Raw genomic sequence first — 26,918 nt, forward strand, 5'->3', positions numbered from 1 at the left:
GAACACACTGATGAAATGGAAACCCATTACTGCAGGGTTCTACATAGAAACTAAGATTTCTTTTATAGGGGTAAGCTGAAAAACCGTATAAGGTGCTTGATTTTATTTTTTTCCCAACTGGTGTACCTCAAACTGAGTAGTGAGTACTGATGTTTAGCTTTTTTGGATCCAAAGTACATATCCGTTCTGTATATTACATCCTAATTTCACATACAAAGCCCTTCTCTAAAATGACTTTGCTATACACAGTTTACTGATAATACAGTGAAAGTACTGCTTTCATGCTAACACGAAAAGCAGAGCAATTTACTCTATAAGAAACCAGCTGTGTTTAATACTGCTAGAACTCCCTCTCAGTGCTGGTAGCAAACAGAATGATAATTACTAGGCTTTAGCAAATGATACACATCCGTGTGCAGTTTTTCTGTATGATGGTGCAATGAACAATATTATATAAAATGTTTAATAAAACAGTCCAAAAAAAAAAAAAACAGTGGAATGCCTGCATTGGGAAAATATACAGCAAATGTGTGCTACTGTGGAAATGGTGCCCTCTAGTGTCTATTTTCCAAACTTATGCACAGTATCCTATAAAATGCAAGACATTATTTGTGAAAATATGACAAAATACTCATACAGGCCTGTAAAATAAATTACATTACTGACAATTTCAGTTTATGTATGAACCACAACATTTCATATGTACAGATTTTCAAGGTTTTCGGACATATAACAATCACTACAAGGGAAAGCACCTGTGATTACCAAAATAGGAAGATATATTAGAAAATAGTTCCAATGAAAAGTTAATGAGTAAGGATTATCTCCTTCTCTTAAAAGAGCAATGGGCATGTAGAAAAATGCAGAGTAACAGTAGATGGTTTGTAGATGGATTAAGAGTTACAAAGTCATGTCCATGTTCAATTTTGCTCTTTAAGAGTCATTAGGAAGGCCAAACAGTTTCACGGTCCCTGCCTCCCGATTGCTGTCGTATTTGCCTTCCTTATCATCACAGGCGTAAGCCAGCAGGGGTCTTTTTGGGTGCCAGGCTACAGTGAAGGTTGGAGACTCGCACTGCACTTCCCAAAGCTTCTCCCCTACACATAAATATATCACAAACATCTGAATGAAAGTCAGATAAAGTTTGAATACTGTGAATACTGAAATCTTCTGTGTGCTCAAAACAAAAAGACAATGAAGAGAGAATGTAGAAAACCATTTAAATGCACAACTGAGTTGTAAAAATGGAAAGTCAGTGTGTACTGACAGTAAAACCAACTACAGTATACAGAAAAATGTTTACCCGTCTCTACTTCAGCAATGTCAATAAAGTGATCTTCAGAGGCTGACGCCAACATTTTTCCATCATGACTGAAACTCAGGGTTCTCACTGGCCAGTCTAACCTGTAGGACACCCAATCAATCGAAGAAAAATTACTCTATATTAATACATTTACATGTGTGCATTCTTTATTTTGGCTATAAAAATATATATAATAAATATCATCAAATTGAATAACTGCCTTAAAATCTATTTACCTAGAGAAACAGCGAACACACACCAGCTCCTCGACATCCCACAGACTAACCAGGGCATCTGCACTTCCAGTAGCAAAATATTTTCCAGTGGGATCAAATTTGATGCAGATACAGTTGGATGGATGGGCATTAATTGACTGGATAAGCTTCAGGTCAGGATAACTGGAAGAGAAAATCAATCACAAAGCAGATGTCAAAAACCTAAGTACATGAACAAAAAATCTGTAAACTGCTTGAATGATAACAAAATTAAATGCACTACCTTATTTACAGAGACTATCACCAATATTTTTATGTGTACTGAAGGCAATGCAATCAGCAAATACTGTCTATGGGTGCTTTCTGACCTATTAGTCTGAAAATCAGAGTGAAATTAATGCTTTTGGCGGTTTTTGATTTGCAGGCATGTGCAGAAATCAAAAATCTAAATATATCTAATATGTACACATATAGATATAATTTACAAATAATTAATAATTTATTACAGATTTGTGAACCTCAATCCAGAATTCACTGTGTCCTTTGGCAGAGAGAAACAGAATATTTTATGCTTCTGCAGCATAGCAGGTCTGTCCTCTGGCATTCAGTTTGTTAAAAAAAAAAAAAATACATATAAAACCCATAATACTTTGCAGGAGTGTTTCCCTTCCTGCAAGAGATTTATGTTCTCACTACAGTTAAACAGTCTCAGACCAAGTGCAGTCTGAGAGCAGGTTTAGATCCAACTGCAACTGACAAATTTATACCTGCACCCAAGACATAGAAGCATGAACCGATTCAAACTAACCAAATGCTGTGTTCCATTATTTACCACAGAATACTTCGGCATTACCTCAAAATGTTGATGCAGCCATTGCCATTTGTCAGAAAGAACATATCATTGTCATTGTTCCAGGAAATCTCGTTGACCTCAAACTTGAACTGCTCTTCAGCACGTGGACGGTGAGTCTTTGCATCAATGAAAGTCACCACATCATCCTTATTCCCAACAGCGATGGTCTGACCATCAGGACTCCAACATATGTTGATGTTCTCTCCTAAAAAAGTACAGGATATCAAAAAAGACCTTTTTCTTTTAACAAGAACTGAGTGACATTATCACATATTCTCCCTTAGTTAATGCACAATTATAGTGCTCCATTTGCAAAGGCTATGATAAAACAAAACTGGAAATAGTTATGAACATGAGGTGGGCTACAAAACTACACTGGCAGTCAGGCACCAACGCACTGCAAAAGCAGAAAACACATGCAAAAGCAGAAAACACATGCAAATGCAGAAAACACAGGCAAATGCAGAAAACACATGCAAAGGCAGAAAACACATGCAAAATCCGAAAACACAGGCAAATGCAGAAAACACAGGCAAATGCAGAAAACACATGCAAATGCAGACAACACATGCAAATGCAGACAACACATGCAAATGCAGAAAACACATTCAAAATCAGAAAACACATGCATGCATGCGTTTCCGTTTTCTGCAGTTGCAGTGCATTGGCCCCTATCGGCCACCATATAAAACAGATCAACAACAAATGATAAAACATATGTGTATTTTGATGGTCACTGATGGTTTTTCTATAACAGCATGCCCTGCTGTGGTTTATTCCTTATTTTATTCACAGCAAGAAAAAGTGGCTGTCTGTGTAAGATCTTTACCTTTCGTGCTGACCGTGGCCATGCATTTAGTAGTGCGGACGTCCCAGATCCGGATGGTTTTGTCTCCTGATGCAGTAACAAACAGATCTGGGTTGGTTGGGTGCCAGCACAGCTGATCAACACTGTCTCCATGTCCTCTGTAGTTATTCTCCTTCACCTGTGTTGAGCCGAAGAACAATTAAAGTCCTAAAACAATGACAAACTGTAACCCAACAATCATATTTCTGCCATCCAATAAATAATGCTTAATAAATTTAAGAAAAAGAAACTATACTATATGAATAAATAACCTATAGGCTTAGACCTGTGGTAAACACTGCATCAGTGACTAGCAACAAATCCTGGTTCAGTTTGAGAACGAGGCTAGAAATGACAAGCAACCATTAGCTTTAGTGGCTGGTATTACTGCTTTTTTATTGACTCTTACTCTAATGGAGAAATGAGGTAGCTTATATAAACTCTCATACTACTGCACTACATTACACTACAGGATAAAGGAGTAATGTAATGGAATGTGCTATCTGACTGTTTGTACTGTTTAGTGCAGGAGGATGGGAAGCACAGCTAGCGAGTAACACTTGCACCTACCAGGCGGTCTTTTTCCAGGACAAAAACACTTGCAGTTTTGTCAAATGAACCTGAAGCTAGTCTTTTTCCATCACAGCTCCAGGCGACAGAGTGAACTTTAGCGCTGTGTGCCGGAAACTCGCGACTTTTGCTGTTGTTTTTGAAATTCTCGTGCATTTCATGATAATAGGAGGACGCCATGTTGCCATCCGCTACTTCATTACTCACTGCGCCGACTGTTAAAAAAGCCCTGAATGAAATGAAGGCGCCACCTAGCGTGTGGGAGGACTATTTAGTCTGTTTGTTCTCTGTTTTCTATATACTTCTTCTCTATTTAGTCTATTGTTTCTCTAATACCATACATTATATGACCAAAAGTATGTGGACACCAGATCATCACACCCATGTGTGGCTCTTCCCCAAACTGTAGCCACAAAGTTGGAAGCACATGATTGTATAGGATGTGTTCATATGCTGTTGAATTACAATTTCCCTTCACTGGAACTAAGAGGCCCAAACCTGTTCCAGCATGGCAATGCCGCTGTGCACAAAGCGAGCTCCATGAAGACATGGTTTGCCAAGGTTGGTGTGGAAGAACTCGAGTGTCCTGCACAGAGCTCTGACCTCAACCCCAATGAACACCATCTAAGAGGACATCTAAGCATTGTTAGATCTAATGGTTAAACATGAAGAACAGATTCCTAACACCGACATCATAGTCATTACTCACCACACAGAAGTGGGAGGGTTCTCCAGAGGTCACTTAATATTACAAGAGTTAAACAAATTATCTGACAATTAAAATTGACAAACATTTCAAAAGTTAAAATTCATAGCAATCTCAAAAAAATTATATATCTTATATAATTTTAATTTTAACAAAGTGTAAAAAAGTGTAAACATCTACAAAATTACGTAATTTAAACCTGTTAATGTTTGAACTGAACAGACACCACTAAAGAGACAGTTGTCTCACTATTCATACGTTATATTCATACTCTCAATACACCATCCAATATTCACTCCTGAATATTCAGTCCTTAGTCTGATTGCTCAAATCCATATGCTGGACCGATTCTGGTCTTGTTTTTAGGTGGAGCCATGAAATTAATGAAAATGACAAAAGAACGAAAACAGGCACACCCTCTTACTGTTATTAATCTTGATTTAAATAATCATAAATTATTTATTTATACTGAGTAGTGGTTAGAATCATAGCTGCTCACTTGAAAACACAAAAAGAGGTTCCTTAGGGCTCCTTTGAATAGTTTAGGATTCTTAGCTTCATAAAAGTGTTCTGCTTGAATCCCTCTAACAGGGAAGCACTCTGTTGTAGGGTTGAGCGTTTAACCAAATACTTCCACCTCCGTCGTAATGTAAATTACAACTGAGCTGACCATTTCTGCTTAAGGTGCAATATTTGAATATTAGGATGGTAACTGTGTTGTCATATGTGATGTGTGTGTTGAATGTATTGTGTTGTGACCAAACACCAAGAAAAATTCCTAATACATGTAAATGTATATGGCAAATAAAATGATTCTGATCCTAAGGGTTCTAGATTTGACATTTTTTCTAATTTCCATACAGAGTGTAGCATATATAGAAATTCAGTTTTTGAGCAAAGCACTTGCCTGTTCAATGCTTTCTGCACTTGATTGTATCTACACACATAATAGTCACTACAAGCTACACACTGAGCTCTTTACACTTTTTAATATTTTAGTTTTCATATTTGAGCTGTTCGGGCTAGACTAAACTTCTACTTTAGTAGTTTTAACTTTGACTCATCCCAGAAAGGTATATTGGGAGGTGGAGAGCTTTTTGTCAGTCACTTTTTTCTATAACACATTAAATCTTGTTTAGAGGTGGAACGGAAAGATTTCATTTTCCAAATGGTCTATCAAACTGGCATAATTTATGAAGTTATTTATTGACTTTATTTAAGTAAAAAATGTGCTGGCACAAGTCTAACTTCAATTTTAATGATGCTAGTCATATCAAAAATATTACATATATCACAAGCCTTCTCATTGTATCTTCATTTTTATTCAGTTCAGTTTAAAAGGTATGGTGCAGCAGAATGACATGGTTTCAGATGAAAAGGTGCACTCATTTTAAAAACACACACTCACACACATATGATCACAACAGTCAGATAATCTAAATTCATTGTAGCCTACAAAGTTAAGCCAATAAGGCTGAAGAGGAACGAATGGTGTCACAATAAGGCCAGTAAACATTCCAAAGGTGCTGACTAATTAATAGGTCATTTTTCCAGAAGAATGTATCCTAAAATTGTTAGAGAGGAGTATTTTAATGTGCCATATATATTAAAACTAGTTCTCAATGGGTGTTGAAACAAAAATGAAAGTCCAGCAGGCAAATTATTTTACAGCTGATACAGTAACAATTTGCAAAGATTAATATCTTATGAGGATGGGTCACAGACTGAACCACAGTACCTCAGATGGAAAAAGTGCCTCAATGTGCATTAGGTTTAGTGCACACCATTACAATTTGCAGATGTTATTGCATTGTCTGTGGAGGTTACAAACCTCAACACACCTAGCTCTACCCTTACATTGTATTAAAGCATAACTAAGCAAATGTAGTACCCTTGTACGTCCATTGCAGTGCAAAAAGTTGGGCAACACAGGTGGAAGACATCAGAGGAAAACACTTCACTCCTTGAGGGTGTTCACGTTTTATGATGTAGAGAAGCTGTACAATTAAAGATAGCTAGGAGGTGAGTTTGTCTTAGAGGAGGTAGAGTGAACAGACCTTCACTTTTCTCCTTCATGCTTATCCACATCAGTGTGAGCTCTTACATGGCTTATATTTGCATCTCAAGAGGATAGTTCACAGAATGAACCAAAAATCCTCAAAAAGGACAACAAAAGTGCCTTGATGTGCAGTATTGTTCTCAGACTGGTTCACTGTGTAGTGTTTATCAGGATAAAATATCATTACGGTCAAAATCATAACATTATTTTAGGACATATTGTTCAGCACTAATCAGCACTGGATTTGTGTGACTGAAAGAAGAGGTTTTAGATGGGTGACCAAATATAAGATCAAGGCAAATAATTGTAACCCATCATAAAGCATTAGAATTACTTAAATGTCCCCATATCAGTCTACTTATGGAGATGGAACAATAATTCACAAGAGAATTAGTGTTCCATATGAAATTTCATATGCTGCTTTTGAAATCTTTGTTCATTGTACTCATTGTGGCCATACCTAGTTTGCAAATATAATTACCATAGGATCAAGTAATAATATCAAAACAGTAATTGAGCCTGTTCCCTTTTAAGTGTTAAAATACATTTCTAAAGAAAAAGTAAATACTGTTTCATTCCATAAGTGGACAGTAAGTAACTAGAACTGAAGAATATATGTGGACTTTGGAATAAATAAATTGAAAAACAAAACAAGATTCTGTGCAAATGTTGCAGCTGTCCTGCTAGTGCCGTTCACTGCTGTTAACACTCAGCATCCATGCTGCTGTTTGCTGCGTTGGTACTGTCTGCTGAGGAGCCGATAGTCACCTGCGGGTCCTCATGCTGCGGTGGGTGGCTAAGGCCACTGTACTGTTTACTTTTCTCCTGCTCCTCATCCTTAAGATCTCTGAAACACACCATGAAAGATCTTTGAGCTTTATAGTTGTTACGAAACGGTTCAGTGTGGACCCAATTGCAGAGTGAAAACCCCTGCTTACTTGTAAATAAATGGGCAAGCAGGGTTTATATATAAGTAAGGTGAAGATTTAGGGAAGAGTTTAGGTGTGATTTGTGCACTTTGAAAAACATTGGGGCTCGAACAGGGAATCTCCGCAGAATTCTCCAAAAATGGCAATAGGCTCACACAACTTAGAAATCTTCAGGGTAGTCGTTTTCACTCTATATATATATTTATATATATATATATATATATATATATATATATATATATATATATATATATATATATATAAAAAACACACACACACACTTTTTTCAGAGATACTTTTTATCTATTAGTTCTATCTTTTTTTCTTTTTTTTTTTTCCCAATTGTGTCTTACATCTTGTTTTAGTTTCTTCCTCCAATTTCTTTCTGCTTTTCTTTTCTAATTCTTTTTTATTCTTATTTTCCTTTTACTCTTACCACAGGGCATACTGACATACTGTACCAGTCAACCCTCTACAACCCTCTGCCTGGCAGGTGCGGGCAATCCAGGTTAATCAGCCTGGAGAATTCTGGGCAACAGAGTTCTCCCACATGGCCGCTCTGTGCCCTCTGCTGGCTGCCGGCGGTGTAGCATGGCCTCTTACAATAGTGCATGTACTATATTATTATAGCTCTCTCTCTCTCTCTCTATATATATATATATATATATATATATGGTGATGATTGTAGAACTTTACCGTGCAGAAGGACCATTGATGACCAGTTCATCTCTCTCTTTCTCTGAGAGAGGTGTACGCACAGCAGCATTTTGCTTGCTTCCATTTGGTTCAGTGCCCAAATCGGAGCTGCTTCTGGGGCTGGAATCACTCCCTGAGAGAGAGCTGCTGCTTGGCCTGTCCATGTCTTTTCCCGAGTCTGAACTGTGCCGGCCGTTCAGACTATCAAATGAAGACACTTTGCTGATCTGACCTTCCACCTCATCTAAAAAAGTATGAGAGCAGTCCAATCAAATTCAGCTAAAGGTTTATAAAAATTATAAAGTAGGCACATGTAAGGGTTAAACTGTTTGAATTAAGTAGTTTTGAGATTAATCAGTCTTGTGTTATCAGATAGCAACAATTAAAAAAAAACATTATTCACTTGCAGTTCATTTCCAATTAAACAGCCCTGATCTCCTACTCTGATTGTACTAAATAGTTGAATTTTTTTTTTTACATTTAAAGAATTAGATCTTCAAATAAATAACATTCATAAAAAACAAGCCACATCATATAGATGTGCATGCATGGATCATATACAATATTAAGTTAACATGAGCGAACACATCTACATTTCCAGTATTTGGCAGACACCTTTATCCAGAGCACCTTTCATTTATCTCATTTATACAACAGAGCAGTTGAGGGTTAAGAGCCTTGCTCAAGGGCCCAGCAGTGGCAGCTTGGCAGTGGTGGGATTTGAACTCAATGTTCTAAGCAGTAGTCCCACATCATAATCAGACTAACTTGCTGAAGCTGGTTCACAGGCCTGTTTGCGTCTCCTCCTGAGAATCACTTCCAGTTCACTGTCCTTCTTAACAGGCAATGTTTCCTGGAAGCCACGACTGGGACTCTTTTTTACAGCATCCTATGAAATCAAATGAGAAATATTTATATTTATATTTATTTATATATTTATATATATATAATTATTTTAATCTGTCATACACAGTATATATATATGAAGAAAAGTAAAGTACCAGGATGCCTTTTAGCTCCTCCATAGCACTCTCCTGGTGCTTCTCCTCACTAACTGGACTTTGCTGTTGAACAGAAAGTACATACAGTACTGTGTGGCACTTTTTAAGATACAATACAGTAATTTGGTGGCATATGTTACTGTTAAGCTATAAAACCACAAATGTTCCCTATCAATATCTTCTACATTTTATACTTGAATGATATATAAGAAAGACATAGGCAATTTCTGGCACTGAAGCACTGAACAGATGGTATATATTAAAATCCTGACCATGGGTCCAAACTATTGATTTTAACCCCTACAGCCCTAGTGAGAAACAGTGCTGTCATGGAGGCTCAGTCAATCAATGCCTTAAACACAGGCAATTTACTTTCTCCATATGAGGTGTCCGCCTACAGCACGAGCTTAATAACTAGACTATTCCTCTGGGAGCATGACCAAATAGTCCTTTTCTATAAGTGCTTCATTCATCAGGCTTACCACTTACCTTTGAAACAAATCTCTGCAGATGTGCCAATCAATTCAGCAGGTCACATGCAGCACAAATATAAGATTGCGAATCATGGATCAGAACATACAGTAAAATACAAAGCATTGAACAACAATCCACTTAATGAAGACACTGAGCATCACCTTTGTGTCCTGTCCTTTCACAGGTCTGAGAACCACTCCATGTTTGATCCTTTCCATCATTTCATTCACAGCTTTTACTTTGACATCATCCACAGCTTCTGGCACTGCACAGAGAGGTGCCAGCATTTGGCAGGTCAAGTCAGAACATAAGAAAAGCCAGGGCAACACAGAATCATGTGCTGTTTGGACTGCGTGAAGACAAAGGCAAAGTCACCTGGAGCCTGCTCTAATTTTGGAGAGCCTTTTCCGGCCTTGGAAGATTTTCTCATGATTGCGATGAGGGAGCTGTTAGACAAGAATTGTGTAAAATCAAAAGTTGAGATTTGTGTCTATCATCAACCCACCACTGAAACATATACATTGCAAAAATATATGTATATACACTCACCATCCACTTTATTAGGAACACCCGTACACCTGCACATTTATGCAGTTATCCAACCAGCCAATCATGTGGCAGCAGCACGATGCATAAAATCACCCAAATACAGGTCAAGAGCTTCAGTTAATGAAGAAATGTGATCTCTGTGACTTTAACCATGGCCAGATGGACTGGTTTGAGTACTTCAGAAACTACTGATCGCCTGGGAATTTCACACACAACAGTCTCTAGAGATTATACAGAATGGTGCGAAAAACAAAAAACATCCTGTGAGCAGAGGGTCTGCAGCATGAAACAGCTTGTTGATGAGAGAGATCAGAGAAGAATGACCAGACTGTTAACTGTAATTTTGTCCAGTTTGGCTGAGTCTGTGCCCACGATTGAGCTTGTGCCTCAGTTTCCTTTTCTTGGCTGTAAGTAGTGGAACCTGATGTGGTCTTCTGTTGTTGTAGCCCACACAACTCAAGGTTTGATGTTTTGTGCATGCTGAGATGCTTTTCTGCTCACCACGGTTGCAAAGAGTGCTTATATCTGTTACTATATCCTTCCTGGCAGCTCTAAACAATCTGGACATTTTACTCTGATCTCTCTTATCAACAAGCAGAACCAGCCCATCTGATACCAATAGCCATGCCATGATCAAAGTCACAGAGATCACACTTTTTCTTCATGCTGACGTTTGACGTGAACATTACCCAAAGCTCTTGACCTGTATCTGCATGATTTTTTGTACTGCACTGCTACCACATGATTGGCTGATTAGATAACTGCATGAATGTGCAGGTGGACATGTGTGGATGGTAAGTGTATATTTCACAGAGTAATTAAAAGCATTTTGTGGACTAACAGAGATGAAGACATCAGTCTGTGTATGGCCTGGCCAAAACATTACCTGAGGGGGTTGCAGCGGGAGGGAGGTGGTGGTGGAGGAGGGGGAGGAGGAGGTGGGGGAGGTGGAGGAGGCTGAGGAGGAGGAGCAGGGGGAGGTGCAGTCCCAGGAGATGGAGCTGGCGCTGATTCACTTTTCCTCTGAGACTCCTGCAGCTCTTTCACTGCAGAAAACAGGGGGGGGGGCGTTACTGCAGCAGTTTTTTTGGGACCATGTTTGGACAGTGTTAAAAATTATGTTTTGTACTTCTCAGGGACCCTCTATTATTTTTGACTGGTTATTTTTAAATGCTATGCAGTCTTAAATTCTGAATATATCACCCATAACCCGGAGCAAAAAAGTTAACCACTTGAGCCACATATTAAAACCAAAAATGTTTTGTGTAAAAAACATCCCAGATCCAAATAAAGATCCTCCTATCAGTCAAATGGCAATCTGATTCACTGTGCTATCTTAAAATACTAATACTATTAATAATTCTATACTTAACATACTAATACTTACTCACACTACTGAATAAAATACTCTGATTGGCTGCAGTGGTGCAATACTCTGAGTGGTGTAACCTATGTGAGTCAAGAATAAAAAATTCACTAAAATATTCTATACATCATCGAAGATTGACAAAAAGCTTATACATAAGGCATTACTATTGTTTTTTAAAAACATTATTTTTAAAAAACAATAGTAATGCATTATCTGGTAGCAGAACAACCTATATCGATTTTCTACAAATTTATTTAGCAGTTTGATGACAGAAGAAATTGTCTACATGAACAAACTAGGGATAGTTAGCTTGATCTCTTTAGTTATCTCTAGTATATCTCTGATGAAGATGCTGCAATGTTCTATAGATAATAAGGATGTAATCTAACCATCAACCTGGCCTGATGATGGAGGTGCAATTGAGACTAGAGACTATTTTACCAGAATTACAGGATGTAAGCTCACCTCTGCTCTCCAAGTCACCGCACTTCTTCACCTCCTGCTGGAGACGTTCTTCTGTGTCTTTTTTTTCCTCATCCAGTAACTTCAGCTGCTTCTGCAGCTGTTCTAGCTGCTTTCGCAAGGCACTCTGATCCAGCTCAACCTCCAAAGCCTTCATCTACATAAGGAGAGAAAAAAGGAACGTGTAGGAACTACAAAGACATTTCACTGGGAATCAAGGTTTATCCCTGCTCCATTTTTTAACATGTCAACCTTTGGAAGATGTAAATTAACCATAAACCGTCAACATATAGTACATCCAGGGTCAGACTTTACAGTAAAATGACTTACAGTAAACAAATCAAACCAACAACAACAAAACAGTTGTTTAAATAAGACCCTATTCAAAACTGGCAGTTCTGTGGTAGACCTCCTGCTATGTTATACCACAGAACTGCCAGTTCTGTGGTATAACATTGCAGATGTTATACCAAAGAACCGACAGACCATCTGCAATGTTATACCACAGAACTGGCATCATTGCGGAATATTGATTTAACCTTGCCCAAAATTTGCATGCAAGCCCTGGGCAGCTGCGGATTTATTGATGTCCCACTAGCCATACTTCACCCTGCACCTGCCTGCTTGGAACAGCAGTTCTGTCAGCAGGGCTACAGTCTGTCATTAACCTGGGAACAGCTGATTTTTTTTCTCAGTGTGAAGAATATGTGAGCGGATCATGAGACGCATCTGTGAAATTGCGAGTGGACTTCAGCACTTTCTGTAATGCACTTTCTCTAATGCTCTATATTATTTGAGAGCCGCTGGATTTCCCCTCCGATATGTTGAGGCTGTACTTAATGCAGTGCAGATGTGGAGGCAAGGCAAGCCTCCCACTTGCATCCTCTCAATTGTTATTGCTCCTGAAGGAAATGATCAATCTGCTGAGCCTGCAAACACAGAGCAACTGAGGTGCAATACTCAGAAATAAAATAACACTACTGTATTGTTGGCCTACTGAGCAAAATACACTCATAACAGATCTACAAGGTTTACTGCACATCTGAGACACTGACGTTTAATTCATTTCGTTCAGTCCTTTGTTCAACTGTAGCTTTTTACTCTTCAGCTTTACCCTAAAATAGCACATGAAAACAGCAGGGAATTAGGCGTTTATATATGTACACCCTTTATTTAAACATCATTCATAGTAGGGCTTGTCAATATGACAATACAATAATGAAATCACAAGAAATTACATCACAGTGTGCTTTTTTGAATGCATTGTTGGTATCATCAGTACTTTTACAACACTGTCCATATCTGTTGCCATGTTCATAAATGAGCAACTGATTAACTAAATGTTTCTATTTTTGTATCAGTTGCTTAGTCTTTCCTTTTTCTCTAAGGGGTTTATTTTTGTAGACAATAGAGAGCTTTTAAAATGTGGCACTGATATCTGCTTAGTCTTGTTAGCAAACCTATATATTAGGATACATATCTTTGTGGCAGCGGGGGGCGTGGTCTAGAGTCGCTTGTGAATGGTTTGCGGAGTCTGGGAGAAGGAGTGGGTAATTTCATGAATGAGCGTACACCTGTGTGTGATTAACAATGCTCTATTTATACACTGTGTGTCTGGTAGTAAGGTGCTGCATGCCAAGTAGAGAGAGCTGGTGGTGCAGAGCAACGCAACTTCCCCCTGCTGAGCGTGTGTGAAATTTGAAGGTTTTTTTCAGTCAAGAAGATTGCCGTGCTGAAAAGCACAGGCAGAAAGCCCAATAATAAACGTGAGTTGGCATTCTCTCATGCCTGCCTACTGAGTCCTCATTCTCCTCACACCAACCAGGGTATCACAGTCACACAGTATATTATCTTGTGATATGTCATTTTGCGCTATAAGCGTTTTCTGCTGGTGAAGACAGTGAGATGATCTACCTTTTCTTGGTGCTGCAGACGTTCCTGCTCCAGTGTTTTGGTTACGTTTGCTACATCCTCCAGTGCTTTGAGCAGCTGAACACTGGGGTCTGCCTGCTGCAGGAGAATCATGCTCTGCCTGTTAGCTTCTTTTTGCTTCACCAACATCTAAAGGAGGAAAAACCAGACCATCAATTTTCCTCTCTGAACATTTCAGCTCCAGTTCCATATCTGTCCTTAAAACTGATATCAGATCAGTTATAACAAATAATGCCACAATAGGAACCATGACATGTATTATGCTGAGTATTTAGAAAAGCATATAAAAAAAAAAAAAGTTATATTGAACAGTCATAATACTAGTGATGTATGTATTATCAGTCAGAACTATTACATCTTCTATCATACCTCATGTGCATAGGTCTCTGCCTTCTGCCTCAGGCTCTGCTCCAGATCCAACTGTTCCTTCAGTCCTTCAAATTCATTAGCAGCCATCATGGACACTGAGAAGAGAGACATTATGTGAATAGTAACCCAACCCTGTTGTACTGTAGCTAACCCATCACAGTCAAAGTGAATACAAACACAGAGGGAGGGAGTTCAGTAGATATCAGGTTAAATTACTTTTCCCTAGCCAAAGCTAAGGGATTTCCTGTGTTGGATCTCGTCCTGTTAGTTCCATTATGGTATTTAATGGGAACCAGGACTGAGTAGGCTGGGAGGAAAGGATGCTGGATGCAAAACATCTCAGGCACTGTGATGTCATGCACAGACAGTTGAATGCTTGGCTCCATAGAATAAAAGAAAAGGCCACATAATAGTACTTAATTAAACTTAATTAGAACATCACTGATAATCAGCAGCCACTGTATTTCATGACCAAAGGGCACTAGAGTAACGCTCACCTCTGTTGAATCTCTTGATGGTCTTGCTTTGCTGCTCGATGGTCTTGTAAAGCTCCTTCATTTCTGCTTGCTGTTTTTCAGTCTAGTAAACAGTAAAAAGTCTTTAAAACACATACCATACAAGTTACACAGTCAAGTCAAATTCAAAATAAAAAATATATTTTGAAAATGTAAAGTGAAGAATTTAATTGAAATATTCTTTTAATTCTCCCATAAAGCTTGAGGACAGATACTAACGGTTACTATAAGACTTCATTACTAATTCATTTATTATTCAAAAGGCTCATGTATGTAGTGCATCCCTAAGTCCCCCACACAGTTCTGTCAAGCATGAGTGAACTCATTCTCCTGTGACAAAACCAGTAGGTACTTACAAGTGCTGTCAGCTCCTCAATCTGTCTTTGCTGCTCCTGTAACTGACAGGCTAACTGCTTTTTTTCCTCCAGTAAAGAGTTGACTGTTTCCTGAAGATCTACAGAAAAAAAGCAGTGTTTTTATAGAAAGCAGTGGTTGTCTTGATTTGCTGAATACTTGAATTTTTCCTGAACTTGGCACATTTTCAACACCCTGAAAAGATTTGTATGATATCACATTTGTTCTTATATAAGAAATACATTATATTTATACACAGTCCCCTCTGAAAGTATTGGAACGGCAAGGCCAATTCTTTTGTTTTTGTTATACACTGAAGACATTTGAGTTTGAGATCAAAAGATGAATATGAGATGATAGATCAGAATTTCACCTTTCATTTCCTGATATTTACATCTAGATGTGTTAAACAACTTAGAACATGGCACCTTTTGTTTGATCCCACCCATTTGTTGAAGTGATCAAAAATATTGGAACATGTAGCTGACAAGTGTTTCTTGTTGCCTAATTGTGCCCTATTAGATTAATTGTTTAAACAACTAATAGCTCTGAATGTCCACTCTTGGTTTTAGCCCTGTGTTTCACCTTTGAAGTCTGCATTTGTTGTTAAAAAGGATAAACAAACATGAAGAACAGAGAGCTGTATATGGGAGAAAAGTAAGCAATTCTGAAGCTGAGAAAAGAGAGAAAATTTATCAAAGCCATTCCAAAAGCAATAGGCATGGCCAATACAACAATTTGGAATGTCCTGAATAAGAAAGAAACCATTGATGTACCAACAACCAGACATCAAACAGGTTGGCCAAGGAAAATAACAGCAGTCAATGACAGAAACATTGTGAGTGCTGTACAGAAAAACCGAAAAACAAGAGTCACTGGCATCCCCAATAACCTCCACAGGGCAGGGATGAAAGTATCACAATCCACCATTTGAAGAAGACATCAAGAGCAGAAATACAGAGGCCATACCACAAGATGCAAACCATTCATCATCAGTAAGAATCAGACTGGTATTCACAAAGAAATACAGAGATGATCCAGAAAAGTTCTGGAACCAAGATTAACGTCTACCAAAGTGAAGGAAATGCCAAAGTGTGGAGAAAGAAAAGATCTACTCAACCATACGAGCAAAACACTCAAAACATACGAGCTCATTGGTCAAGCACGGTGGAGGTAGTGTCATGGCTTGGGCTTGCAAGGCTTCTTCTGGAATGGACTCACTAATCTTTATTGATGTAACTCATAATGGTAGCAGCAGAATAAGTTCAGAAGTCTGCAGAAACATTCTGTCTGCCAATTTACAGAGAAATGCATCCAATCTAATTGGGAGGAACTTCATCATGCAGTAAGACAATGACCCAAAACACACTGCCAACACAAAAAAAGTACTTCATCAGTGGAAAAAATGGAAGGTTTAGACTGGACAAGTCAATCACAAGACCTTAACCCAAATGAGCCTGCATTTCACCTCCTAAAAAGGAGACTGAAGGGATAAACTCCCAAAATTAACAACAACTGAAAGAAGCTGTGGTACATCCTGGAAAAGCATCACAAAAGAAGAATGCAACTCTTTGGTGATGTCAGTGGATTGCTGGTTTGATGCAGTCACTGCAAGCAAGGGATATGCAACCAAATATTAAGTGTTATTTACTTTAAGAATATCCGTTCCAATACTTTTGCTCATCCAAAAATTGGGTGGTCTGGCACAAAAAGTGCCATGTTCTAAGTTGTTTAACACATCTAGATGTAAATATCAGGGAATGAAATTCTGATCTATCATCTCATTCATCTTTTGATCTAAAAATCAAATGTCTTCAGTGTATAGAAAAAACAAAATGGTATATCTTTTTACCTATATATAGTATAAGAAATATTACCTGCTGGTATTACCTTAGAGTGACTGAAAATTCTGACATTTTCTAGCATTAAAATGGCATTCGCAAGGTGTACCTTTGACCTGCTGCTGGTACTGGGTGTAGGGGTCTGGGCTGTGCTCCTGTGGATCGCTCTCCTCCTCCAGAGAGATGCAGTCTGATATGCTGGGCAGGAGCTCATCCAGACACGGTCGAGACGACAGACTCAGATACTTTAGCTTCTTGTTCTCATTGTTCAGCTGTCAAAATATTATTACACAACTAACAGTGAAACAGTGATGCTGCATGGAAATTCATTGTGATTAATAAACATGCTGTTCTGTAATAAACATGCATTTAGGCTGAAGATAGAGTAAAGGGTGGGTGCTTTACCTTGGTGGCCAGTGCTTCAGCATTTTCCCGACAGGACTTCTCAATCTCAAGCTGAGTCTGCAGCACGTTCACCTCCTCAATTACCATCTGGGAAACTATATGAAACAACAACAGATTTTAAATAAATAAATAAATAAATAAATAAAATTGGTTATACCACACTTTCAGAATTAAACAGATTTGTGTTATTTAACATTACATTGTAAGTATGATGATAAAAGCAAAGCATTCTTTTCTAGCATGCAAGAGGAACCACCAAGATGGTTATCTGTTACATGTTCACAATGGAGTGCCTCTCAACAGTTTTGACAACACTAATACCCTTGCTGTCACAGAACACTACTAGAGTAACTCTACACCCTGTGGAAGCCTTACAACAGCAGATCAGGTGCCATAGCACATTGCAAAGTCAAGCAAGTTCAAATGCCTGCTCAGTAGGGTACCACGGTATGTGCATGGAGTCTACCATTCAGGCCTTTGACTGTTCCATCACAGTGCATTAAGAAACAGTAGAAAATGTATTAATGCATGAGCATTGCGTTGCAAACGCAACACGGAAATCAATCAACCAAATTCTACATATGATTCATTTGTGACTCTATGGGACTCTAAAAGAATCATCAATTCTTTTACAAAGTAGCTAGTGAATAATGCATGCAGGATGCTCTTCTCAGTATGCTGTCAGACTGGAATATATCATTAGCCTGCTCAAAGGCTGCTGAATACATTTTATTATTTCATCTTTCAACAAACATTTTTCACACTGAAGCCAACTGAGCACACCGTGAGATTGTAAGGCACAGTGCTCCCATGATAGCCTCAGATGCCTGTTCTTGAGTGGAATCTGATGTGGTCTTCTGCTGTTGTGGCCCATCCACCTAAAGGTTTGAGGTGTTGTGCATTCTGAGATGCTTTTCTGCTCACCACGATTGTAATTGATTATTTGAGTTACTATAGACTTGCTGTCAGCACAGTCTAGTCTGATCATTCTCCTCTGATCCCTCTCAACAAGGTGTTTCAGCCTGTAGACTCTCCGTTCATAGGATGTTTTTTGTTTTTGCACCTTTGTGTGTGTGAAAATCCCAGGAGATCAGTAGTTTCTGAAATACACAAACCAGCCCATCTGGCAACAACAACCATGCCACAGTTAAAGTCACAGTGATCACACTTTTTACCCATTCTGATGTTTGATGTGAACATTAAGTGAAGCTCTTGACCTGTATCTGCATGATTTTATGCAATGTGCTGTTGCCACATGATAGGCTGATCAGATAACTGCACAAATAAGCAAGTGTACAGGTGTTCCTGTATTAAAGGATGATTATTAAAGTGGATGGTGAGTGTATATTAAGTGAAGCAAGTAATTAAATCATGTTGACACAGGTATTAAATAACAGCTATAATCATTTGTGCCAAACAGTATTGCAGAACTGTATTCCGCCAGTAAAGTGATGGGATTTCACTAAAAGACGATAATCACCTCTGCAACACTTTGGTGAAAAATTGTGCTTGACATCTAAGCCGAGCCTTTCAGAAACCCATTACTAAAGGAGGTAGCGTAGTGATAAAAATGTTTTTTGCTGTTTATTCATTTTTGCATTTTCATGAACGACAACTCATCTCAATATATTACCAACAATCGGTGTTATTAAAGTGACATTTAATGTAGTCAATAATTTATGATACGATTTAGAGCAGTTTTAGTGCAAAATGCCCTGTTGTAATATGATACAATGTGATTCAATATTGTGCAAAAACTTTGACCTGAGAATGGTTCATTCATACCTTCTAATTTATTCATCAGAATGAGATAGGATGTACAGGCTGGTAGTAATGAACATTCAGCTGGACTATCGTTTCGCTCTTTAAAAAGGTCAAGGCTCTCCATCCTAACAAAGCCCTCTGGACATTAGCTCTGCTCTTTTAGCTTCCTAATGACTGATTGAGCTCGACTGTTCAGATTCTAGGTCAGCAACTGTGTTGCGCTGTGTGAGGACAATATGGCTCATGATTCACTCTATCAGCCATATTGACACAGTCTGCTTCTGTTAAGCTAATATTAGTTGAAATTAACACCGAGTACCCCTTTTGATGACAGTGATTAAGGTCTGCTGATAAATGTGAACAGTCTCCTGTTAATAAGTGTGCAATTTTGTTTGCGACTTGAGTCTTAATTGCACACAAAGATCACAGCCTTGCATCTATTCTAAGCCATCTCTCGTCTCCAATCAGAAAGAATCACTTGCATAAAATGGATCCTTTCTAAATGTATTTATTTTAAAGCTAAAAGATGTAAGATTTTAGAGTTTCAAGCTCTCTGATAGAAAAATCTGTTGCAAGATACTTGCACAAGAATATTTTATAACATGGGTTGTGCTGTACTCTTCCTCCACTGTGTGCCCTAATCACATAGCTGCAAATGCACATTTAAATATAATGCAAGGTTGTGTTCCAAACTGTACAATGCACAATAAGCAACGATATTAACGCTTTAGTGACATACTAAATAGTATGGTAGTAGTAATGTAGTTTGAAATATTGCTCAGTATTACAGAGAATATTATGAGCATAAAATTACATTATTGTGCACATCAATGTGACTTTCACAGTTACTGAGTACCTCTCAAGAACCTGTCTTTTAGCCACAGCCAGTTAGCTCTAACAGTGACTGCTGATCAAGCAGCAGTGCCCATGCAGCGCAGACCTGCCTCAGTGTTAACTGTGCTCATTCTGTAGTATCATAAATAGCACATAACATACAGAACAAACTTCTCCTGATTGGATGCAGATCCTGTGTATTGATACAGTGTAATCACTGTACCAATATCCCATTAATTCCAAACTGACACCCTTGATACAAAGCTGACTGTGAATTACTAAAAGGATTGTCAAGGGTACTCACAGCTGCTCAGGAACATCTTATTATTGAGTATTTGTACTTGCTTTGCTCAATTATCATATTTATCATTTTAACAAAAAAAAAAAATCTATGAACTCTAGCTTTACATTTGATAAGAGCCTATATAGTGATACTGTATATACTGACTCCTTTTTACCCATTAGATGGTGAGGGAATAATAACTAATACTCATTGAAGCATCTTTAAAACTAGTGGGAAGCAGTTATTTTGCCAGATTCCACCTTTTATATACTTCAGTGGTTTCTCCAGTACAGCCAATGATTAAACAGCATTTAACAGCATAGCAGGAGATTTAAATAGCATAGCAGGGAGTGTGTTGCTTAATGAACTGACCTACTGCACACTGGCTCCAAGATACTACTTCATACACATAACATATTTTGTACATTTGTACATGTAAAACAATTACAATTTATTTTCAACATGGACTGCAGGAAAATACAATCACAGAAAAAATCCTGTGACAACAGAGGCACTTTCAATTAGTAAATAATTCATAATTGTAGTCTTAAATGATTCAAAAGAAAAGAGCATGGCAGAGATGAGTAGAGTATTTTTCAGAATCTATTAACCCTCCACTGGGGATGATGGTAGCTCCAGGAGGAAGCTTTGATTGTTTCAGAAAGAGTCTGGTGCTTCATTTGTCTGAGCTCTATTGATCCATACAGCATGTCCTGATGAGCCATGTACTATATACATGTAATAAAGAAACAAAAGGGAGTTTCTATTAAATTTAAACCAGGTTAAAAGCTTTAATATAGGAACTTACTCTTCCCACTTTTCCATTTTGAATATAATAACAATATCAATGATTCTCAGTTAAGATGACATGCACTCATGGCATAAAATGCATGGAGCTATCTGCAAAATATGTCCAATACAATCCAACATTTCAAACCACATCAGGTTGCTGCATTGCTGCTTTCAGCAGGATTGTAGCTCAAGCAGTAACATAAGTCATATGTCAACTTCTGCACACTTGCAGCTCACTTCCAGCTCTAAATCGTTCATAATTCAAGCAGAAAGACAGTTATGTGCATGATAACACTAAGGCATATGCATCTAAATGTAGAATGTATTTTATCACACGATAGTAGAAAGGTAACAGCAATTGCATAACTCCCTCAAAACCCTCAAACCAGACAGCAGAATTTTCAGTTATAACCAGACATGTGCTGATATTAGATTTTCATATCATGTTTATTTCCTAAGCAGTTATCATTGTTTGCAATGTTATCACATTTAGAAAATGTAAAAAAAACCAAAACAAAACAAAACAAAAAAAAAACCTAGGTTTACATGTACCTGCTGTCATTCGAAGACAGGTGTCCTTAAGTTGGCTTCCAAATGGGACAGTCTGTATCTCTTTAGAAACATCACTGAAAAAGGCTGCTTGCTTAAGCAGCCTCTATTTGAATGGACCACACGAGTACATCTCGATACAGATCATGTTAAATATCACAGTATAATAATCAAATAACTGATTATTGGCACATGTATACTTACACGTACAATCATAACTGACTGAAAAACATAAACTGCACTAAACCTGAAAAGAGCAGGAGGAACAACATGGCACAAGTCAAAAGTTAGAAAGGGGAAATATGGTACTATATAGCAACCTGCTCACCTGAGTCTATAATCCAACAGACAGTGCATGAGCAACAGGACCTAAAGGTGACTATACATCCTTATATGGCACTAGGTACAACTAAGAAATGGCACCAAAATGAGAAGCCATCACTACGATTGGTTCCAAGTGGTCATGGGGTGTGGGATACCACTTTACACCTGGGAACAGTGGCTCATTCAGAAGACAGCCTGGAGGCAGCATGATAATGAGATAGGTTAGGGAGGAGATGACATTAAACACACAGCCAAGACATCAAGTGTCAGTTTATAGGCATAATGAAGTAATCGTCTCCTACAGCGCTCTCAAGGGAAAGTGGATGCTGACGGTGCCCGTCACCACACCCATTTGTAGTTTGATACATGGCCTAAATCTAAATACATGTGGTGGCCTGAGAGAACACACAGGCTGCTGTGGCTGAATTCTGACAAGCAACCAAAAAAGATGAAAACTTTGGACACCTCAACTTTTTAAAATTTACTTTTTAATCTTGCCATTCTTCCTGTGCATTATGGTGTAATATATTTTAGGATGATAGATAACTGTCTATTGAGATATGTTTTCCTATATTTTCTATATCACCAATGTCACAAAAGCCACTTTGCAGCAGTCGATTTATATCACTAAGGTCGGAGCCAGGAAGCTACTAGAGGTGTGCTGTAACAAACACAAGCATGGAGGAGCATGACTCCCCACAACACTCTGGCACAGAACAGACATCAGCCCAACTAAAAGATAAGGAACTTGTATCTAAAAAGGGAGGTACTGTCATTTGGATTCCTAAAACTTGAAATTTAATAGTGTTTTAATATTTACGTTTTATATTTTGTATTGATATTGCTCCCATTTTGACAGTGTCATGTTTTTCTTGTTCTCATTTGTGACAGTTCTGTTCAATGTTACTTCCAAATAAAAAGAAAAAAGAAAAAGTGCCTTTCACTGGTGTTTAGTTCACAGTCATGAATGCATGCAGTTATTTTGTACAGATAATTATTTCATAAATTTTACAAAAAATTTAATATATCATGATATATTACATGATATACCTTTTCAAGCTGTTGCATAGCAGAGGTGAAAATGACATAAGCCTAATCAGTTCAGTTTGTAATCAGATACTGGCTGTGAAAATGTCCATGATGCATCTATACCGCCATTGTAATGGAATCTTAAAATGCAACTTGCTTCCTTTTCACTTTTGGAGGCAACTGGATTTGAAAATGACAGCCTATACAGTAACTTGTGATTGGGGATACATGCAAAAGAAACACATACTGTATTTCATATTAGGAAAGCCTGCACTACAAACAGCAGAAAATATCAAAGTTTCACATACACACACACATATATGCTGTAAATGTAAAAGAGCACGAGTGGAGAATGCTGACTTTGCACAATACAAATCTTACTCAGCTGTCAAATGAAGCTGGCTAAGCCTGAATGCTGATGATGAATTACTTCTACAACTACTATACACAGTTTCCCTGACCCATTTAAGAAAAACACACAGTCTGGAAAACCCAAGAAATTAGGAAGGTAAAGAATATGTTTTAGAGCAGGGGTGTCCAATCTTATCGGGAAAGGGCCGGTGTGGGTGCAGGTTTTCAATCCAAACAAGCAGAAGCCACACCTGAGTCTATTGGAAGCAAAGCTCAACTGATTAAACAGGTGGAATCAGGTGTAGCTCCTGCTTGATTGCAGTGAAAACCTGGACCCACACTGGCCCTTTGTGGATAAGACTGGACACCCCTGCTCAAGAGTGCACTCTAGAAAAAATGGGTTCCTCATAGGTTCTTTGGATCATCACTGTGTCTAGGTTTCTAAATGGGGTTTCCTTGGAACAAAGGGAACCCATCCCACCCTCAATACCACGACTGAGGTGAGACCCTTGAGCAAGGCACCGAACCCCCAACTGCTCCCCGGGCGCCGCAGCAAAAAAAGGCTGCCCACTGCTCCGGGTGTGTGCTCACGGTGTGTGTGTGTGTGTGTTCACTACTGTGTGTGTGCACTTGGATAGGTTAAATGCAGAGCACAAATTCCGAGTATGGGTCACCATACTTGGCCACAAGTCACTTCACTTCACTTCACTTCACTTTAAATAAACCTTTTACATAAATAAACCTTTTACAAAAATCTGAAATAAATAAATTTGAACCTTTTCCCAGGAGTTGCTGTTCGTTCTTGAGGAAAGCCCTTAACCTTTAACTACGCAGCTCTATGCCGGGATTGGATTCTACTTCAGTGGCAACTTGGATAAAAGTGTCAGCCAAATAAATATATTTCTGTATGCATTTTTTCTTTACTTGTTGCCAGCTGATTTAGCAATGAAAATTATTCAGTTGTTAAAAGATTACTAGCATTATAGCACTAACTCACCTCAAACAGCTTTCACGTGAACTTACCTCTCTTAATGTGCTTAAGCTGTCTTTCAGCTTCGTCTCTCTCTTCAGTCAGTCTCAGGCACTGAAGAATTTATAAAAGGGGATGACAATCACTTACCATGACAGACTCAGTCACTTTGTGTTAGACGTGTCACAATGAAAAGCATTTTAAGACAAACTGAAAATAAGCTGCCTTTCTATACAATAGTTAACAAATTACATGCTCTGCTAAAGCAGCAAAGCAACAGAAATTCTTTTGCTATTTTGTTCAATATGTTTTGTGTGAACCTTGTCCACGAGAAACTCTGCCATGATATGTAATCAATGTTATTTTATGCAAAAACCAAAGTTTCAAATAAAAGTGATGGGATCTACCAGGCTGCCATTGGCTCTGAGAATGAACTGTCTGAATGAAGTGCTGCATTTACCCTGCAGTAATATTTGAAGTTATCAAGCTCTAATCTGTGTCAGTGTACGTTCTCCAGAAATAAAGGTACTAAACTCTACTGGAGTAGTACCATTGATTCAATTTTATTTGTATAGCAATTTTAAAAATAGATATTTCCACAAAGCAGATTTACAGAAGTTCAAACGTAGATTTATATGTTGATCCCCAATGAGTAAGCCTGAAGCGACTGTGGAAAGGAAAAACTCCCTGAGATGACTTGAGGTGACACTGGATAGTGGGATTATAAATCATTACTCTTCCATAACTGTACACTTAAAAGTTAAAACAGTACTAAGTGCGTATGCGTGTTCACTAGAGTCTTTATGATTACAGCAGCACTTATTAGGTACAAGTCTACAGTATCCAGGTGAGATTGTCCACTGAAGAAAGGGTTCGAGTTGGGCACAAAGTGTTTTTGGAAGTGCAATCTTTTTTAAAGCATCCATGTGGAACCATTCTATTGTACCTTTAGTGTGTATCTTTTACCTGGGAAGGTGCACATGGTTTAGCTTTTTGAGTACCTTTTTAAACATCAGTGGTCCTTAAGGTCTAATTATATACCTTAAAATGTCTTAGAGTGTATGTAGAATGTGTTGTTATATGCAGTGAAATGTAACCATCTGTGTATAAAATGAATGAGGCACACACAATTCAGCTGCAAATGGGTGTGTGCCACTGTGGCCTCAATAAATCAAAATGCCGGTTAGCTGGCATAGTGAGCGCTGTGTGACCTAAAGAAACTCGATAATACGCTTCGTACACGTATTATAATCACCAGCAGTGTAATTCCTAATGTGTTTTATTTAGTTTTTCAACCAGAACATCCCTTACCTCAGTCTTGACTCTGTGAGCCTCTCCCTGCTCGCCTCCTCCACCGGCCTCCATCGCGTCTGCAATGATGAACAAGGTAAGCGCGCGCACAATAGACCGTTAGAAACGGACACTGGTTCTGTTTAATATCGTTTAAAAACTCGTCACCTGATTAAAAACCTGTTCAATAAACAGAAATTAAACGTGTGCTAAAAATATTACCATTACCAGACAGCCGCCTCGCATCCATAGCCCTTCGGCAGACGGTGAGCGGTCCCACCCGCAAGGATGAGAGAGACCCCTCTGCTCTCCCAGCGTGCGCGCGCAGCCAGCCTCGAGACGGGAGCGCGCGCGCCCGCGCAATGATGAGCCGCGTGCCAGTTCTGAAATAACGATTAGACAAAGCTCCGCCCCTTCAAACCGCAAGTTACAGGTTAATACATTCACCAGTTCAAAGCTAAATAAGTACAAGGAAAAATAAATCTTAATTTATCGTGGTCCTGGTGAATGTAGTGAATTGCTTGTTACCATACAGACGAGCACGTGACCGAGCTCAGCCAGACGTGGCTCCGCCCACAGGATCAAAACCCTGATGCATTTTCCATCATATCCAGCCTGGTATTATTATTATTACAGATCATACAGTGAGGTTTTAGTTTGTTTGAGAGACATTCTCAAGACGAGCCACTGATTTCTGTTTTGACTATAAAAAAGGAAAAATTCACAAACTACCTATTATCATCTGAAGTTTCATTTTTATAAAGAGTTTAATTTTAAAGACTCAGTCATCAAGGCAAGGCACTTCAGGTAGAATAGACAATTTAAAAAAAAAACTGCATCTATAACATGTCTTTTCATGAACTGTAGTATTTTTTTTTAAATCAAAATTCAACAGAAACATTTTTTATTTCACTATTTTGTCCATCCGCTTGTGAAAATATATGAAATATAATGCATTCATGAAAATTTACATTTAAACCTATTTTTAATTAAAATGATATTATATAAGAATTTCCCCCAAATAAAAATTCTTTCTCTTGAGAGTATTTCTCTTGAAAGACTAGATTTGACTTTACGATATCTATTGTTTAAAATATTACCCTGTTCACCTGTAAGTTCTTGCTTTATATTCACAAATTATTAATTGCATAACAATATTAAATATACGAATACAGATTTAGTACATTAATAATGGCATATATACAAAGCTTAATTAACCTGTTAAGCTTAAAGACATGTTATCCCTCATTCCAAATTTCAGAAGAATCCTGATAACTGATATT

At 38.2% G+C, this 26,918-nt stretch overlaps 2 protein-coding genes across 4 annotated transcripts; both read right to left on the reverse strand.

Annotated features, from left to right (window-relative positions):
- Positions 1–449: 449 nt before the first annotated feature.
- thoc3 (THO complex 3) lies at positions 450–4,024 on the reverse strand. The gene is made up of 6 exons (XM_026917564.3): positions 3,789–4,024; positions 3,201–3,357; positions 2,372–2,576; positions 1,540–1,701; positions 1,304–1,404; positions 450–1,097 (listed from the first exon to the last, which is right to left on the reverse strand). Exons 1-6 carry the CDS (start codon positions 3,966–3,968, stop codon positions 934–936), a joined length of 969 nt encoding a protein of 322 aa, XP_026773365.1. The 5' UTR covers positions 3,969–4,024; the 3' UTR covers positions 450–933.
- A 1,776-nt stretch (positions 4,025–5,800) lies between these two features.
- On the reverse strand, positions 5,801–26,400 carry shtn3 (shootin 3). 3 transcript variants are annotated; one of them, XM_026917496.3, is made up of 18 exons: positions 25,864–26,398; positions 25,657–25,715; positions 24,399–24,459; positions 17,450–17,544; positions 17,154–17,316; positions 15,206–15,303; positions 14,832–14,913; positions 14,335–14,429; positions 13,948–14,094; positions 12,037–12,190; positions 11,089–11,248; positions 10,029–10,099; positions 9,815–9,918; positions 9,669–9,683; positions 9,180–9,242; positions 8,947–9,067; positions 8,179–8,422; positions 5,801–7,400 (listed from the first exon to the last, which is right to left on the reverse strand). In XM_026917496.3, the coding sequence occupies exons 1-18, from the start codon at positions 25,883–25,885 to the stop codon at positions 7,256–7,258; spliced, it is 1,899 nt and encodes a 632-aa protein (XP_026773297.1). In that variant the 5' UTR covers positions 25,886–26,398; the 3' UTR covers positions 5,801–7,255. The 3 variants fall into 3 exon arrangements, with proteins under 3 accessions (XP_026773297.1, XP_026773296.1, XP_026773298.1); XM_026917495.3 differs by having other exon boundaries at positions 25,858–26,398; XM_026917497.3 differs by lacking the exon at positions 9,669–9,683 and having other exon boundaries at positions 25,858–26,400.
- Positions 26,401–26,918: the final 518 nt, after the last annotated feature.

This window comes from Pangasianodon hypophthalmus, chromosome 7, assembly GCF_027358585.1.
Source record: "Pangasianodon hypophthalmus isolate fPanHyp1 chromosome 7, fPanHyp1.pri, whole genome shotgun sequence".
NCBI classification, from domain to species: domain Eukaryota; kingdom Metazoa; phylum Chordata; class Actinopteri; order Siluriformes; family Pangasiidae; genus Pangasianodon; species Pangasianodon hypophthalmus.

Bases quoted from the DNA above. Each gene is read 5' to 3' on its own strand.
- thoc3 (XM_026917564.3), bottom strand. From the start codon at position 3,968: ATGGCGTCCTCCTATTATCATGAAATGCACGAGAATTTCAAAAACAAC. The intron at 1,702-2,371 runs GTAATGCCGAAG...TTTCTCTTCCAG, and splicing joins GGCTGCATCAACATTTTGAG to TTATCCTGACCTGAAGCTTA. The intron at 1,098-1,303 runs GTAAACATTTTT...ATTTATGTGTAG, and splicing joins CATTGCTGAAGTAGAGACGG to GGGAGAAGCTTTGGGAAGTG.
- shtn3 (XM_026917495.3), bottom strand. From the start codon at position 25,885: ATGGATGCGAGGCGGCTGTCTGGTAATG. The intron at 17,545-24,398 runs GTAAGTTCACGT...TGTTTCATATAG, and splicing joins GCTTAAGCACATTAAGAGAG to TTTCCCAGATGGTAATTGAG. The intron at 14,430-14,831 runs GTGAGCGTTACT...CTCTCTTCTCAG, and splicing joins CATCAAGAGATTCAACAGAG to TGTCCATGATGGCTGCTAAT.